Here is a 13,032-nt window from a genome sequence, read left to right as displayed (position 1 = left end):
TCTTATGTGTAGTATTATGGGTATTTTTTCCTAGTAAAATTGTATATTATGGCTGAAAATTATATGTAAAGTTGAAAGTACCATGAAGCAGTTACTACCAGAGAGAAATATACCATAACTGTATCTTTAGAATATTGGCAACTTTGCAAATTTTTGGAGAGGAAATAATTTGGCATGATTTTCCAATAGTATGTTAGAGCATGGACTTGGGAATTAAACTGACCCTTGAATCCTGGCTGCATTGTTTTTTGTTTGTTGTTGTTTTTAAGAGGGGAAGGGAGGGGCAGAGGAAGAGAGAGAGAGATTTATCGTTTTGTGCCAATCAGGACATTAGCAACGGTGACCAAGCTGTCCAGGGTCACAGTGGATAGGTGGGAGTAAGCTTGGGACCCGGGATCTGCTTGGGTTTGGAGACTGTGAGTAACCATACGATGCGGGAGAGATGGCTGGGCCCCGTGGGGCTCATGGTGGGAGTGCAGGCTTGTAGATCATTGTGAATTGATGTAGATTATTGTGATTTGACGTTATTTAGACTGTTCTCATGTCCCTTGTCACAGGAATTTCTCCGCATGGCTTCGAAAGAAGTGACCATTACAGTTCGCCTCATTCGTTCATTTGAGCATCGCAATTTCAGGCCTGTAGTATACCATGGAGTTAATTTGGACCAAACTACAAAGGAATTTATATTATTTCTAAAGCAAGGTATGAGATGTCTTAGTCATTTTGCTTTATTAGTATTTTGAAAAAATAGTTGACTCTTACATGGATGGTAATTTTTTAAAAATACTTTGAAAGATCTTAATCTCGGTTCTCAGCCAGGTACCAGGTCAGCTCCTGCTCTGCGCAGCTAGAAGTACCTTCCCGAGGCCCATTTAGCACTGTGTGCGCCCACCTCAGGAGTTCGTATCCCCGTGTGTGGCTTCTCCCTTTTTTCCCTCCTTTTTTATTATTTATTATTTATTTTTTTAACTTTTTAAAAGATTTTATTTATTAGAGATTTTATTTATGAGAGAGAGAGAGGGAGGGAGGGAGAGAGCATGAGCAGGGGGGATGGGTAGAGGGAGAAGCAGGCTCCCCACCGAGCAGGGAGCCCAATGAAGGACTGAGGACCCTGGGATCATGACCTGAGCTGAAGGCAGACGTTTAACCATCTGAGCCACCCAGGTGCCCACTTTTTTTTTTTTAAATTAAATAAAAATTAAGATCTAGGTTTTCTTATAAAGGGTTTATGTATTTGGAGGTTGATTAACAAGGGAATGCAATGTAGCTAATTGTGTCACCTGGCTGAGCACAGAGACGGCCTCTGTACGGCCGGAAAACCATGAGAGCTGTTGTTCACTGAGATCACAGAAATGACAGCCAGACCAGCTGATGCTACTTTATCATTTTGAGCGTAAAATTCAATAGGCAGAAAGTGAGCAAAGCCTTTTTTTCCCTTTCCAAAGATTTTATTTATTTATTTATTTGTTTATTTATTATTTATTTATCAGAGAGAGAGAGAGAGAGTGAGCGCACAAGCAGGGGGAGCAGCAGGCAGAAGGAGAAGCAGGCTCCCCACTGAGCAGGGAGCCTGATGTGGGACTTGATCCTGGAACCCTGGGATCATGACCTGAGCCAAAGGCAGACGCTTAAGCGACCAAGCCACCCGGGCGTCCCAAGTGAAGACTTTTGATAGGACCTCAATGGATTCCTAACCCGTTTTTAATTATCAAAGTGTTCTAGTCATCAACATTTGATAAAACATCTAGAATGAACTTTTATTATTTTAATTGAAATGTCATTTACATATGGTGTACAGATTATAATTCCATGAGTTTTGACAAATGTCTTACTTTATATTATCTTAATAATTTTTTTTTTTACTTTGACAAAATTTCAGACACAGAAAAGTTGCAAAAATAGGGCAAAAAATTCCCACTTTGGGTAGTTTTACTTCTCAGTGTTACCTAGGTAAGGAGTAGGCAGGGTAGGTGACCTATACAGACGACAGACCAGTTAGTCTCCTTTGCAGTAACTGTAAAAGATTTCATAAAGAGAACATAATTACTCCTTAAAGTAACTGTAGGCTGACCTATGGAGCATTTGTTGATACTAAGGTATTGCCAATTACAGTGTCTTGCTTTTGAAAAGAGAACACCAGAAGTGTATTTGGATTTTGAAAGAAAAACAAATCCCTGTATTTCTTGTTTTGAAATCTTTATGCATATTATGGATTACAGTGTTTCTTAGGATTGTCATAGTAAGTACTGTGATGTTCTTGGTACAGTGCAGGGTAAGTTCTTCTCGAAGTCCTTGAGAATGAGGTGTAACCTTCAGGCTACTGCAGTGGCAGAAGATGCACCCCCCACCCCCATCACTGTGCTCTTCTCTTCCCAGGTACCATATAGGTGCCTTCCCCATCAGAGCAATGGTATGGGTCACAGCGTGATGCGCAACCCTACCTGCCCACGTCTCTCACCTGTGTTTGTAATAACATAACTGCTCCTTGTTTCAGTTGTACCTGTGGGAAATTTGTCCCACTGACTAAAAGGTGAACTTTTGGGTGTGGGCTCTTGAGCTGTGGGCTCTGTGCCCAAGTCTGTCTGATTGGAGGCACTGTGGATCTGCTCTGAAAGGTTGGTGGTCCACATATCTGCCTTTTCTAATTTTGTACATAACAAAGACCAAAGAGTTTATTTCTGGGGAATTTTTCAAGTAATAATAACAGCAAACATTACTATGTGCTTGGTACTGTGCTGAGAACTTAAACTAGATGATCTTATTTCATCCTTTTTTTTTTTTTTTTTAGATTTTATTTATTTATTAGGGAGGGAGAATGTGGGAGCACAAGCAGGGGAAGTGTTAGAGGGAGAGGGAGAAGCAGGCTCCCCACTGAGCAGGGAACCCCACGTGGGACTCGATCCCAGGACCCTGGGATCATGACCCGAGCTGAATGCAGACGCTTAATCAGCTGAGCCCCCCAGGTGCCCCTTATTTCATCCTTCTAGAGTAGAAACTGTTCTATCCCATTTTATAGGTGAAGAAACTAAGGAACAGAGAGGTTAAGAAACTTGCCTGAGCTTACACGGCTGATAAAAGGCGAAGCCGCAAGTCATCCTAGGCAGTTGAACTGTACCACATGTACTCTTCAAAAAATTTTTTTAAATTTAAACTCAATTAATTAACATAGCGTATTATTAGTTTCAGGGGTAGAATTTAGTGATTCATCAGTTGCATATAACACCCAGTGCTCATTTCATCAAGTGCCCTCCTTAATGCCCATCACTGACCTCCCCTCCAGCAACTCTTAGTTTGTCTCTTATGGTTTGTCTCCCTCTCTGGTTTTATCTTATTTTAGGTTTCCTTCCTTTCCCCTAGGTTCATTTGTTTTGTTTCTTAAATTCCATGTATGTGTGAAATCATACAGTATTTGTCTTTCTGACTGACTTCGCTTAGCATATGTACTTCTTTTAAAATGTAGACTCAATTAGCCAACAGACAGTACATCATTAGTTTCAGATGTAGTGTTCAGTCATTCATCAGTTGCATGTAATGCCCAGTGCTCATCATATCACGTGCCCTTCTCAATGCCTGTCTCCCAGTTGCCCCCTCCTCCCACCCACCTCCCCTCCAGTAGCATATGTACTCTTACGCACCACACTAAGTTGCTTCTATTCTTTTCTACTGCTTTACTTGCTAAGTGGGATCTCCAACGTAAACGGATTCACTCAGTGTCAAGAGTCTTTGCCTTGAGTGCCCCTTGCTCTAGTGTTTTGAACCCTGAAAGCTAGAAGAGTGGTTTGACACCGTGGCATAGTGAATTTTGCTTACAGCCAGAAATGGTCATGGTGATGGATGATCTTTTGGGGTTATTTTTTTGAGGAGGAGGGGTTATTTTAGATGCCTTCTTGCCTTTCTAACTGTTCACCTTTTGCCATCCTTATTCTAGCTCGTTTCCTGTCATAACTGTCTGTTTCTCCCTCCGCAAAGGAACCTGAGTTAAACTGGATTCATACTTACTGAGAATCACTGTTTCCCAACATCATGCTATTAAAACCTAAAGTTGAATAAATATAATAAATATAAACACCTCTATTTATAAATAAATATAAATTAAACACATAAGTTTATATTTATGTATTAGTATGTAAATAAGAAAATAAATCTGACGTTAACATACAGGGAATGGACATGATGTTCTGATCAAAGATGTACTGTATGATACTACCTTATATAGACGACTAATTTTCTAGATTCAGAACAGTGTAGAAACCAACTGTCTAGATAATATAACACCTTTTAATTATTCTTTGATTTGGAAGCATTTGAATATTTTGTAATCCTTCAAGTCTTGATTCTGAAAAGTTTAAAATCAGTCCACCCATGAAACAGAAAAAAGCTGTAGAGGATTTGCCTAACCTTCTAGTTCAAAACTCCTTCCCTATCCCTCCTTACTCCTGGTGGTATGTTACTCTGTAAAGCAGCTGTTCTATTGGCTGAATACTAGAAGAGGTAGTTAGTTTGTATGTTTCTTTGTATCTGATGTTCCTGACCACACTTTGCCCTGTCATTAATGTCTTACCTAGTCGGCTACATTTGTTGCAATGAATGAGCCAATATTGAGGCATCATTAATTAATGTCCATGGTTTCTCTTGGTTTCCATAGTTTTTACCTAATATCTTTATTCTGTTCCAGGATCTCTTCTAGAACTCCACACTACATTTAATTGTCACGTCTCCCAAGGTTCCTCTGGGCCATTTGGGTTCCTCAGATGTCTTCCCTGCTTGATAGCTTTCACCGTTTTGAGGAGCACTGGTCAAGCCTATTGTAGGACAGCTCTCTAGTGGAATTTGCTTGGGGAGTTCCATTTCCCCTCCTTTGAGGTGGGGATTAGCTACATCATTTATTTGGAATTCTTCTGCAGGGAAGTTTTTGTTTTGTTGTGCAAACTCTTCTGGCTCTGGCCACTGGGGACTTTTCAGTTGTCTTCTGTGCCCCTCTGATGTGTGCCTTGTGTGTGTGTTGAGTACTTTCTCACTTTCTGGTGCTATAAAATGCTTCAGGCTCATCGTGGGCGTACGCCGCCCCAATCCCAGGATTAGCCAGTTCTCAAAGGAGTCCCGGTTCCTGAGAGCCAGATCTGGGTGCTAGGTTCTCTCTCCTCCTGACTATTGTTCTTTAAAAATCTCTCAGCTGAAAGGGCAAAGAAATAGATCCACCTGTGTGCATACACATATCTATGAGTATTTTCATGTCACCATCTGTATCTGTATGTTAAACATGAGTCCTTCCTGATGTTTTACAGTCCATTCCAATGTGTATCCTTCTGGCTTCCTTCCCTTGCGTATATTCCCACTCGAAGAGTGAGAAGTCTGGCTCCCATCATTTGCCCTCCATTTATTTAATTCTTTAATTCCAGTGTACAGAGTCGTTAATCCATACCCTCTGGGAAGCAATTTGATGTTAACTTAGAGGTCAGCGCTTTTGTGCAGTTTCTTTTGCCTTAGACTTAAAAAAAACTCTTCATTGCCACAGTTACTGACGTCAGCAGCTTTTCCTCCACCATCCCCAGGAAAGTTGTTTCATACATTTACAGTACGTCTTGATTCCCTTGTCACCGTCTGCATTCTTCCCTGGGATCCTCTGTCCTCCTAAATGGTGTAGGTTTTTTTTACTTTGCGTATATTAAAGTTCACTTTTGATGCTATAAAGTTCCGTGGGTTTCAACAAATGAGTAATGTTGTGTCACATTACACTGACGTACAGAACAGTTTCACTGCCATAAAAATCCTCCATGCTTCACCTAGTCATCCTCCCCTGCAAGCCCCAGGCAACCGCTAATCTCTTTACTGTCTCTAGTTTTGCTTCTTCCAGGATATCACGTGCTTGGATTTGCAAAATATGTAGCCTTTATAGACTGGTTTCCTTCACTTAGAAACATGTATTTAGGGTTCCACTGTATCTTTTCATGGCACATCCTGTCTTCTTAATTTCCTTTAATCTGGAACAGCCCCCCACCTTTTGTCTGTCATTGTATTTTTTTTTTTTTTTTAGATTTTATTTATTTATTCGACAGAGATAGAGACAGACAGCGAGAGAGGGAACACAAGCAGGGGGAGTGGGAGAGGAAGAAGCAGGCTCATAGCAGAAGAGCCTGATATGGGGCTCGATTCCATCACGCCAGGATCACGCCCTGAGCCAAAGGCAGACGCTTAACCGCTATGCCACCCAGGTGCCCCTGTTGTTGTTTTTTTTAAATCTAGGTCCGTGTTCTTACAGAATGTCCTACAACCTGGATTTATTTGATTGTTTTCTCATGCTTAGAGTCAGGTTAAACATTTTTGGCTGGATTACTCTGTAGGTTGCAGACTATGACAAGGTAAGACTGACGTGCCACCTGTTTCTATAAATGAAGTTTCTTGGACCGTAGCCACAATTGTGGCCCAGACTGTATGTCACACAAAACCTGAAGTGTTGATTAGCAGGCCTTTACATGAATACTTTGTTGAAATGGGTGGAGGTGATGCCTTCCTGTTGCATCATTTCAGAAAGCACTTGATGTTGCTTTGCCCTGTTACTGGTTGCACATATTTCAGTCATTTGGTTAAGGCACTGTCTACCAGATTTCTCTGTTGTGAAAGGACCTTTCTGATTAATAAGTAGCGTACGGAGTGATAAACATTGAGACCATTCACCTATCCTGTTTCCGGTAGTTTTAGTATCTCTCGATGATCCCTACCTGAATCATTGATGTTTACAAAAATCAGGATTTTTCTTACTCTGTGATTCTTTTTATGTTTATTATTTCGCATTCTGCTGTAAAGAAGCAGTCGTCCGGTGCCCCTCTTTTTTAGAAAGGAACAGGGTAATATGCAGTAGCAAAGTCATAGTACATTATCACCGTGTCACAAAGGGACTCTTCCTTCAACGTTATGTTGAGGAATGTTCTCTTGTTTGTACTATAAAATATACTGTAGATTCTTTAGTTTAAATATTTAATTCTATAAACTTAAAATAGCACAAAATATTTTCTGTGGTTGTGACTTATGGAATGAGAGTTTAACAATAAAGGGGACGTGTTAAGTGAGGGGCGGTCAGTGGTTATCTCTAGGAAGTAGGGAATAAGGACACTAGGGTAAAACAGAAGATTTCACCCGTATCATGTTGTTTTATTTAGTAAAAAATAGTAAAGGATCTGAAGCAGTCATGACAATATATTAAATATGGTTGGTGGGTTAAATGAGTTTTCACACTTTTTTTTTTAAGATTTATTTATTTATTAGAGAGAGAGCAAGCAGGGGCACTAGGGGCAGAAGGAGAGGGAGAGAGAATTTTAAGCAGGCTCTGCATGTGCCCAGTGTGGAACCTGACATGGGGCTCGATCCCACGACCCTGAGATTACAACCTGAGCTGAAACCAAGAGTCCGACACTTGAAACGACTGAGCCCCCCAGGTGCCCCTATTCTCCACACTTTTTATGTTTAGATTATTTCATAATTAAAGTGAAAAGCATCTTGATAGATCTTACTATAAAATCAGACAGGACCTGATTAGGTTATAATGTTGGTTCATCGTTCTGATTAATGGTTGATATTTGGTATTCTTGCTCATACAGATTAGTCATTAAATTAGTCAATTTCTTTTTTTTCTGGAGGTGGTCATGCTTTCTTAAAAGTCTTCAAATGTATATCTAGCACCTAAAACTAAGTTACAAATTATATCCCTTTTATTTTTAAAGGCTTTACTGTGAGGTGTAAAGAATTATTTTATTGTCCATCAATATTTTAATAATGTTCAAAACTTTATTGATTTTTACATTGAAATGTGTGTTTTAACATTTCAGACTTTTTTTTTTTTTTGGCATCCTAACTGCCAGCAGTATATTTATTAAGTTGCCTTATTTTACTAAATAATTTTTCTATAGATGCCTGTTATGGTGACCTAAATGAATGAGTAAAGTTAATGGTTACCTTCTTGTGAACTTTGCAATAATGAAATATTAAATTGGTTTTTTGCAGAATTCATCCTGTAATCCCAAAATCTTCTGGAAAAGTTCACTTGGTCTCAAAGTTAAGTTCAAAGGTGGGGAAAGATAAAATGAAAAGAAAACTCTGTGCAAAGTGGAAAATACTTTTCAGAATGTAATAGATATGCCACAGACTTTTCCTTTCAGCCAAGGTGAACAACAGGGACTGAACTTACTCTTCCATCTGAGACAACTGAAAAAACTATGCAAAATTCATGAAACAGTGGTTTTCAGAAATTGGACATCAGGCCCACAAGACAGTGGTCCCTGGGGTAGGAGAAACAAACAAGGTGGCCCCTATGACTGTGCCACCTTACTGCCTGGAGAGAGTCTTTAGGCTACAGAGCAGGGCAGGGGAATGCAGGTAAAACTGAGTTCAGGAGTCAGAGCTGGCAGTCTGGAGCGGAGCCTGGAGAGTTCTCTGGCGTGGAGAGGGCTGAACAAAGAGAACACTCTGAACATTTGCAGTGTCTTAGAAGATTTGCAGAGCATGTGTCTTCAGTTGAATACAGTTGGCACAAGTGTGTGAGGAAACTAACAGACACCAGGTAAGGAACAACCTGAAGGTAGCAGAAGGCAAAACGCTCAGAGCCCATATAGGCCTGGGAATAGTCGTTTGTTTGAACACCGGCCAGAGTGGAAGACCTTGTAATTTACAGGTTATCAGGCAGAGTATCTAGAGGGGTATTGCTGAAATTGTAAGGCAGAATTAACCCTTGAGTAAATTCCACCCTACTCTCACCTAACAAATCTCAAAAGCAATACTCAAAAGGATCTAACAGTTTCTAAGTAATTTAGCAAAGCTCGGGATGTTTACAGAAATACACAAATATCCAGCACTCAAACAAGGTGAGATTCACAATGACCTGCATCAAATCAGAACTTACCAGGCATGCAAAGAAGCAGGAAAATATGAACCATAATTCAGAGAGAAATCAGTCAGCCCAGAAAAGTTACAGATGACAGAATTAGTACACAAGGACAATTGAAAGTTTTTATAACTATATTGCAAATGCTCAAGAAGGTAGAGGGACAATTGAACCTGTTAGAGATGGAGGATATGAAAAAAAGACCCAAATGGAGCTAGAGATGAAAAAAATGATTTTGAGATGGAGATTAACGTGTAGATCAGATGGGGCAGAGGAAAAGATCGGTAAAATGGAAAACAAAGCAACAAAAGCCATCTAAAAGCATAGACAAAAGACTGAAGGAGAGATAAATAGAGCAGTAGAGAGGGGTAGGGCAACTTCCACTAGCCAGATATATATGTAATTGGAGGCCATGAGGATGGGAGCTGGAACAGGGGAACGGAAGACATATTTGAAGAAATGATGGTTGAAAATTTTACAAATGTGATAGAAACTATAAACCCACATAGTGGAGCAGTCCAACAAATCCCCAAGCAAAAGAAACACCGAGGCATATATAATCAAATTGCCTATAGCTGGTGATAAAGAGAAAATCTTAAAAGCAGCTGGAAAAAAACCCCAAAAAACCACATTACATAAGGAGGAACAAGGATGAAAGACATCAGACTTCTCATCAGAATCAATCCATGTCAGAAGATAGTGGAGTGACATCTTTAAAGTATTGAAAGAAAGTCAGTCTAGGATTCTATTCCCATCTTTCAGAAATGGAGGCATAATAAAGACTTTAGACATATAAAAACTGAGAGAGTCCATCACCAGGAGACCTAATCTATAGGAAATGCTAAAGGGCCTTCTTCCAACAGAAGGGAAATGATACCAGATGGAAATCTGGAGGCACACAAAGAAACGAAGACTACAGGAAATGGTAAACATGGGTAAATATGAAAGCCTTTTTTTTCCTTATAATTTTTCTTCAAATATATTTCATCACGTAAAGAAAAACAGTAATAATGTGTTGTGGGGTTTGTGGAAAATACATGCCCTAGCACAAAGGCTGGGAGGGGAGAAATGGAAGCATAAGATTCTTTCACTATAAAGTGTTACAGTATTGCTTGGAGGTAGATTGATAAATTAAAGATGTTTACTACAGACTTTAAAGCTGTTTACTACAGACTTTAAAGCAACTGTGTGTGCACGCACACACACATCACCTAAAAGTTATAGATAATATGTGGGGCGCCTGGGTGGCACAGCGGTTAAGCGTCTGCCTTCAGCTCAGGGCGTGATCCTGGCGTTGTGGGATGGAGCCCCACATCAGGCTCCTCTGCTATGAGCCTGTTTTTTCCTCTCCCCCTCCCCCTGCTTGTGTTCCCTCTCTCGCTGGCTGTCTCTATCTCTGTCAAATAAAATAAAATCTTTAAAAAAAATAAAATAAAAATAAAAGTTATAGATAATATGCCACCAAAAGGGTTAAAATGGAATCATAAAAAATTGTGAAATAGGACAATCCAAAAGAAGGTAGAAGAAGAAATAACATGTGGACAGAACAAAACAAAATCCAAATAGCAAAGTGGTAGATTTAAATCCAGTCATATTAATAATCACATTAAACATAAGTGGTCTGAACACCCTAATTAAAAGGCAGACATATAGCAGAAAGTCCTAAATTATATGTTGCCTATAGGAAATGCACTTTAAAGATAAAAATCAGTTAAAGGTAAAAGGATGAAAAAATTATACCATGCTAATACCAGTACCAATGAAAAGAAAGCTGGAGTGGCTATAGTGAAATCAGGTAAAGTCGATTCCAAAGTAGAGTATATTACTAGGGATAAAGACTGTCATTTTACAATGGTAAGGCATCAATTAATCAAGATGACGTAATGATTCTAGATGCTTATGCACCCGACACAACAGAACTTCAAAAATACGAGGTCAAAACTAACAGAACTGAAAGAAAAATAAATGAATCTCCAGTCACTGGGATATTTCAGTACTGTTCCCTCAACAATTGATGGAACAAGTAGATAGAAAGTCAGTAAGTTTACAAAAAACTTGAACAACACTATTAGACTAACTTGACCAAAGTGACACTTATACAACACTCCACCGAACAGCAGAATACACATTCCTCTCAAGTGCACGCAGAACATTTACCAAGAGACTATATTTCAAGCCATAAAACAGGTCATGACAAATGGAAAAGGATTAAAGTCCTACAGTGTATATTGTCTGACTACAGTGGGGTTAGATTAGAAATCAGTGACAGAAGACTCTCTGGAAAATTCTGAAATATTTGGAAACTAAATAGCATACTGCTAAATAACCTGTGTGTAAAAGCAGAGATCAAAAGACAGAGTATTATGAACTGAATAAAAATGAATACACAGCTTTTCAAAATTTGTGGCAAACAGGTAAAACAGTACTTAGAAGAATATTTATAGGACTAGAAATGTCTAAATTAAAAAAGAGAAGAGGTCTCAAATTACTGATTTCAGCTTCTGTGTTAAGAAAGTTAAAGTAAATTAAATCCAGAGTGAGCAGAATAAAAGAAATCATAAAGATTATAGAAGAAAATGGAAAACCAGAGAGAAAACCAGTAATCAGCCAAAACTGATTCTTTGAAATACATGAAATTGATAAAGCTGTAGCTGGACTGATTGGGAAAAAAAAAGAGAGAGAAGACACAAGTTATCAGTATCAGCGGTGAGAGTCGGATAACAAAGGAATACATTAAACAATTTTATGCCGTAAATATGTTATCCCAGGACAGTGGACAAGTTCCTTGAAAAACCCGAACTACCGAAGCCCACTAACAAACAGACAACCTGAATAATTCTGTATTTTAAAATGAACGGTAGTTAAAACACATTTCTCACAGAAAACTCCAGTGCCAGTTCCAGTCACGGGTAAATTCTACCATACATTTAAGGAAGAAATAATCCCAATTCTACAGAAACTCTTCTATAAAACTCAAGACGAGGAAATACTTATCACCTGATTTTCTGAGGCCATCCTTACCCTGATATCAAAACCAAAGAGTATGGGGCGCCTGGGTAGCACAGTCATTAAGTGTCTGCCTTCGGCTCAGGGCGTGATCCCAGCGTTCTGGGATCGAGCCCCACATCAGGCTCCTCCGCTGGGAGCCTGCTTCTTCCTCTCCCCCTCCCCTGCTGTGTTCCCTCTCTCGCTGGCTGTCTCTCTGTCACATAAATAAATAAAAAAATCTAAAAAAAAAACCAAAAACAGCTACCAACCAACATTTTGAACACAAAGAGATATAAAAATTCATAACCAAATTTTAGCAAATCAAATCCAACAGTATTTAAAGAAGAAGAATATATCATGACAGACACTTGAGGAAAGAAGATACGTGGTACCCACCATTGTTAGTGTAGTGAAGTGCTAGTTAAAGTCACCGTGAGAACACAACACTCCCGCTGAAATGGATAGAATGAAAAAGGTCTATTACTGAAAACCCCAGTTTTGGCTAGGATGTGGAAGGATCAGATGTGCTGCGAGTAGGAATGTGAGGAGGAACCATTTAGAAGATGACTTGGCAGTTTTTTAAAAATGGTAAACCAACCCCCAGCGTCAGATCCAGCCATTCCACTTCTGGGTGAAATGTAAGTGCGGGTCCTCATAGGACTGCCCACAGCCTTCTTCGTTGTAGTGCAAAATGAGAAGCCCCCCGTTTGGTAAGGAAGTTGTTTGTTCTTTTTCTGTTCCTCCTCAGGCCTTTTTATATGTATATGCCCCAAAGCTCTTATCTCACCGTCACGGGTTGAATGGCTGGTCACTTTGTGCCCCTGCAGAAGAGACCCCTTCTCCTTGCTGCCAAATGGGAGGATTGGATTCTAGCCCTAGCTCTGACGCCCTGGGCCCACCAGGACCTCGGCGTTCTTAACTGCCAAATGGAGGGTTTAAGTTCTATTTATTCATTCACGAATATTTTTAAGCACCTGACATGGGCCCGGCACCCTTTTAGGTACCGGTAACACAATGAGGAAAATCAACTGTGGTTTCTGCCTACAGGGAACACGTGATCTATTAACCTGTGATGTGCCGGACACGGGCTTCGGTTTCAAGAGCTGGGGCCTAGCGTCTTAGTCTCAAGGGTTATTTATGAATCAGTAGGGAAGGGAGACCAATAATTG

At 39.8% G+C, this 13,032-nt stretch overlaps 1 protein-coding gene across 8 annotated transcripts in view; it reads left to right on the top strand.

Moving 5' to 3' along the window:
- CUNH2orf76 (chromosome unknown C2orf76 homolog) overlaps window positions 1-13,032 on the top strand; it is a 55,233-nt gene that overhangs the window by 23,027 nt on the left and 19,174 nt on the right. For all 8 annotated transcript variants that reach the window (XM_040645809.1, XM_040645815.1, XM_040645827.1 and 5 more), the window contains exon 2: window positions 558-702. In XM_040645809.1, the coding sequence (XP_040501743.1) occupies window positions 570-702 (133 nt within the window). In that variant the 5' untranslated portion in view covers window positions 558-569. The remainder of the gene's footprint in view (window positions 1-557; window positions 703-13,032) is intronic.

Source organism: Ursus maritimus, unplaced genomic scaffold, assembly GCF_017311325.1.
Source record: "Ursus maritimus isolate PB19 unplaced genomic scaffold, ASM1731132v1 scaffold_1, whole genome shotgun sequence".
Taxonomy (NCBI): Eukaryota; Metazoa; Chordata; class Mammalia; order Carnivora; family Ursidae; genus Ursus; species Ursus maritimus.
The sequence above is the reverse complement of the archived record's forward strand: the minus strand, read 5'-3'. Positions and strand labels throughout refer to the sequence as shown.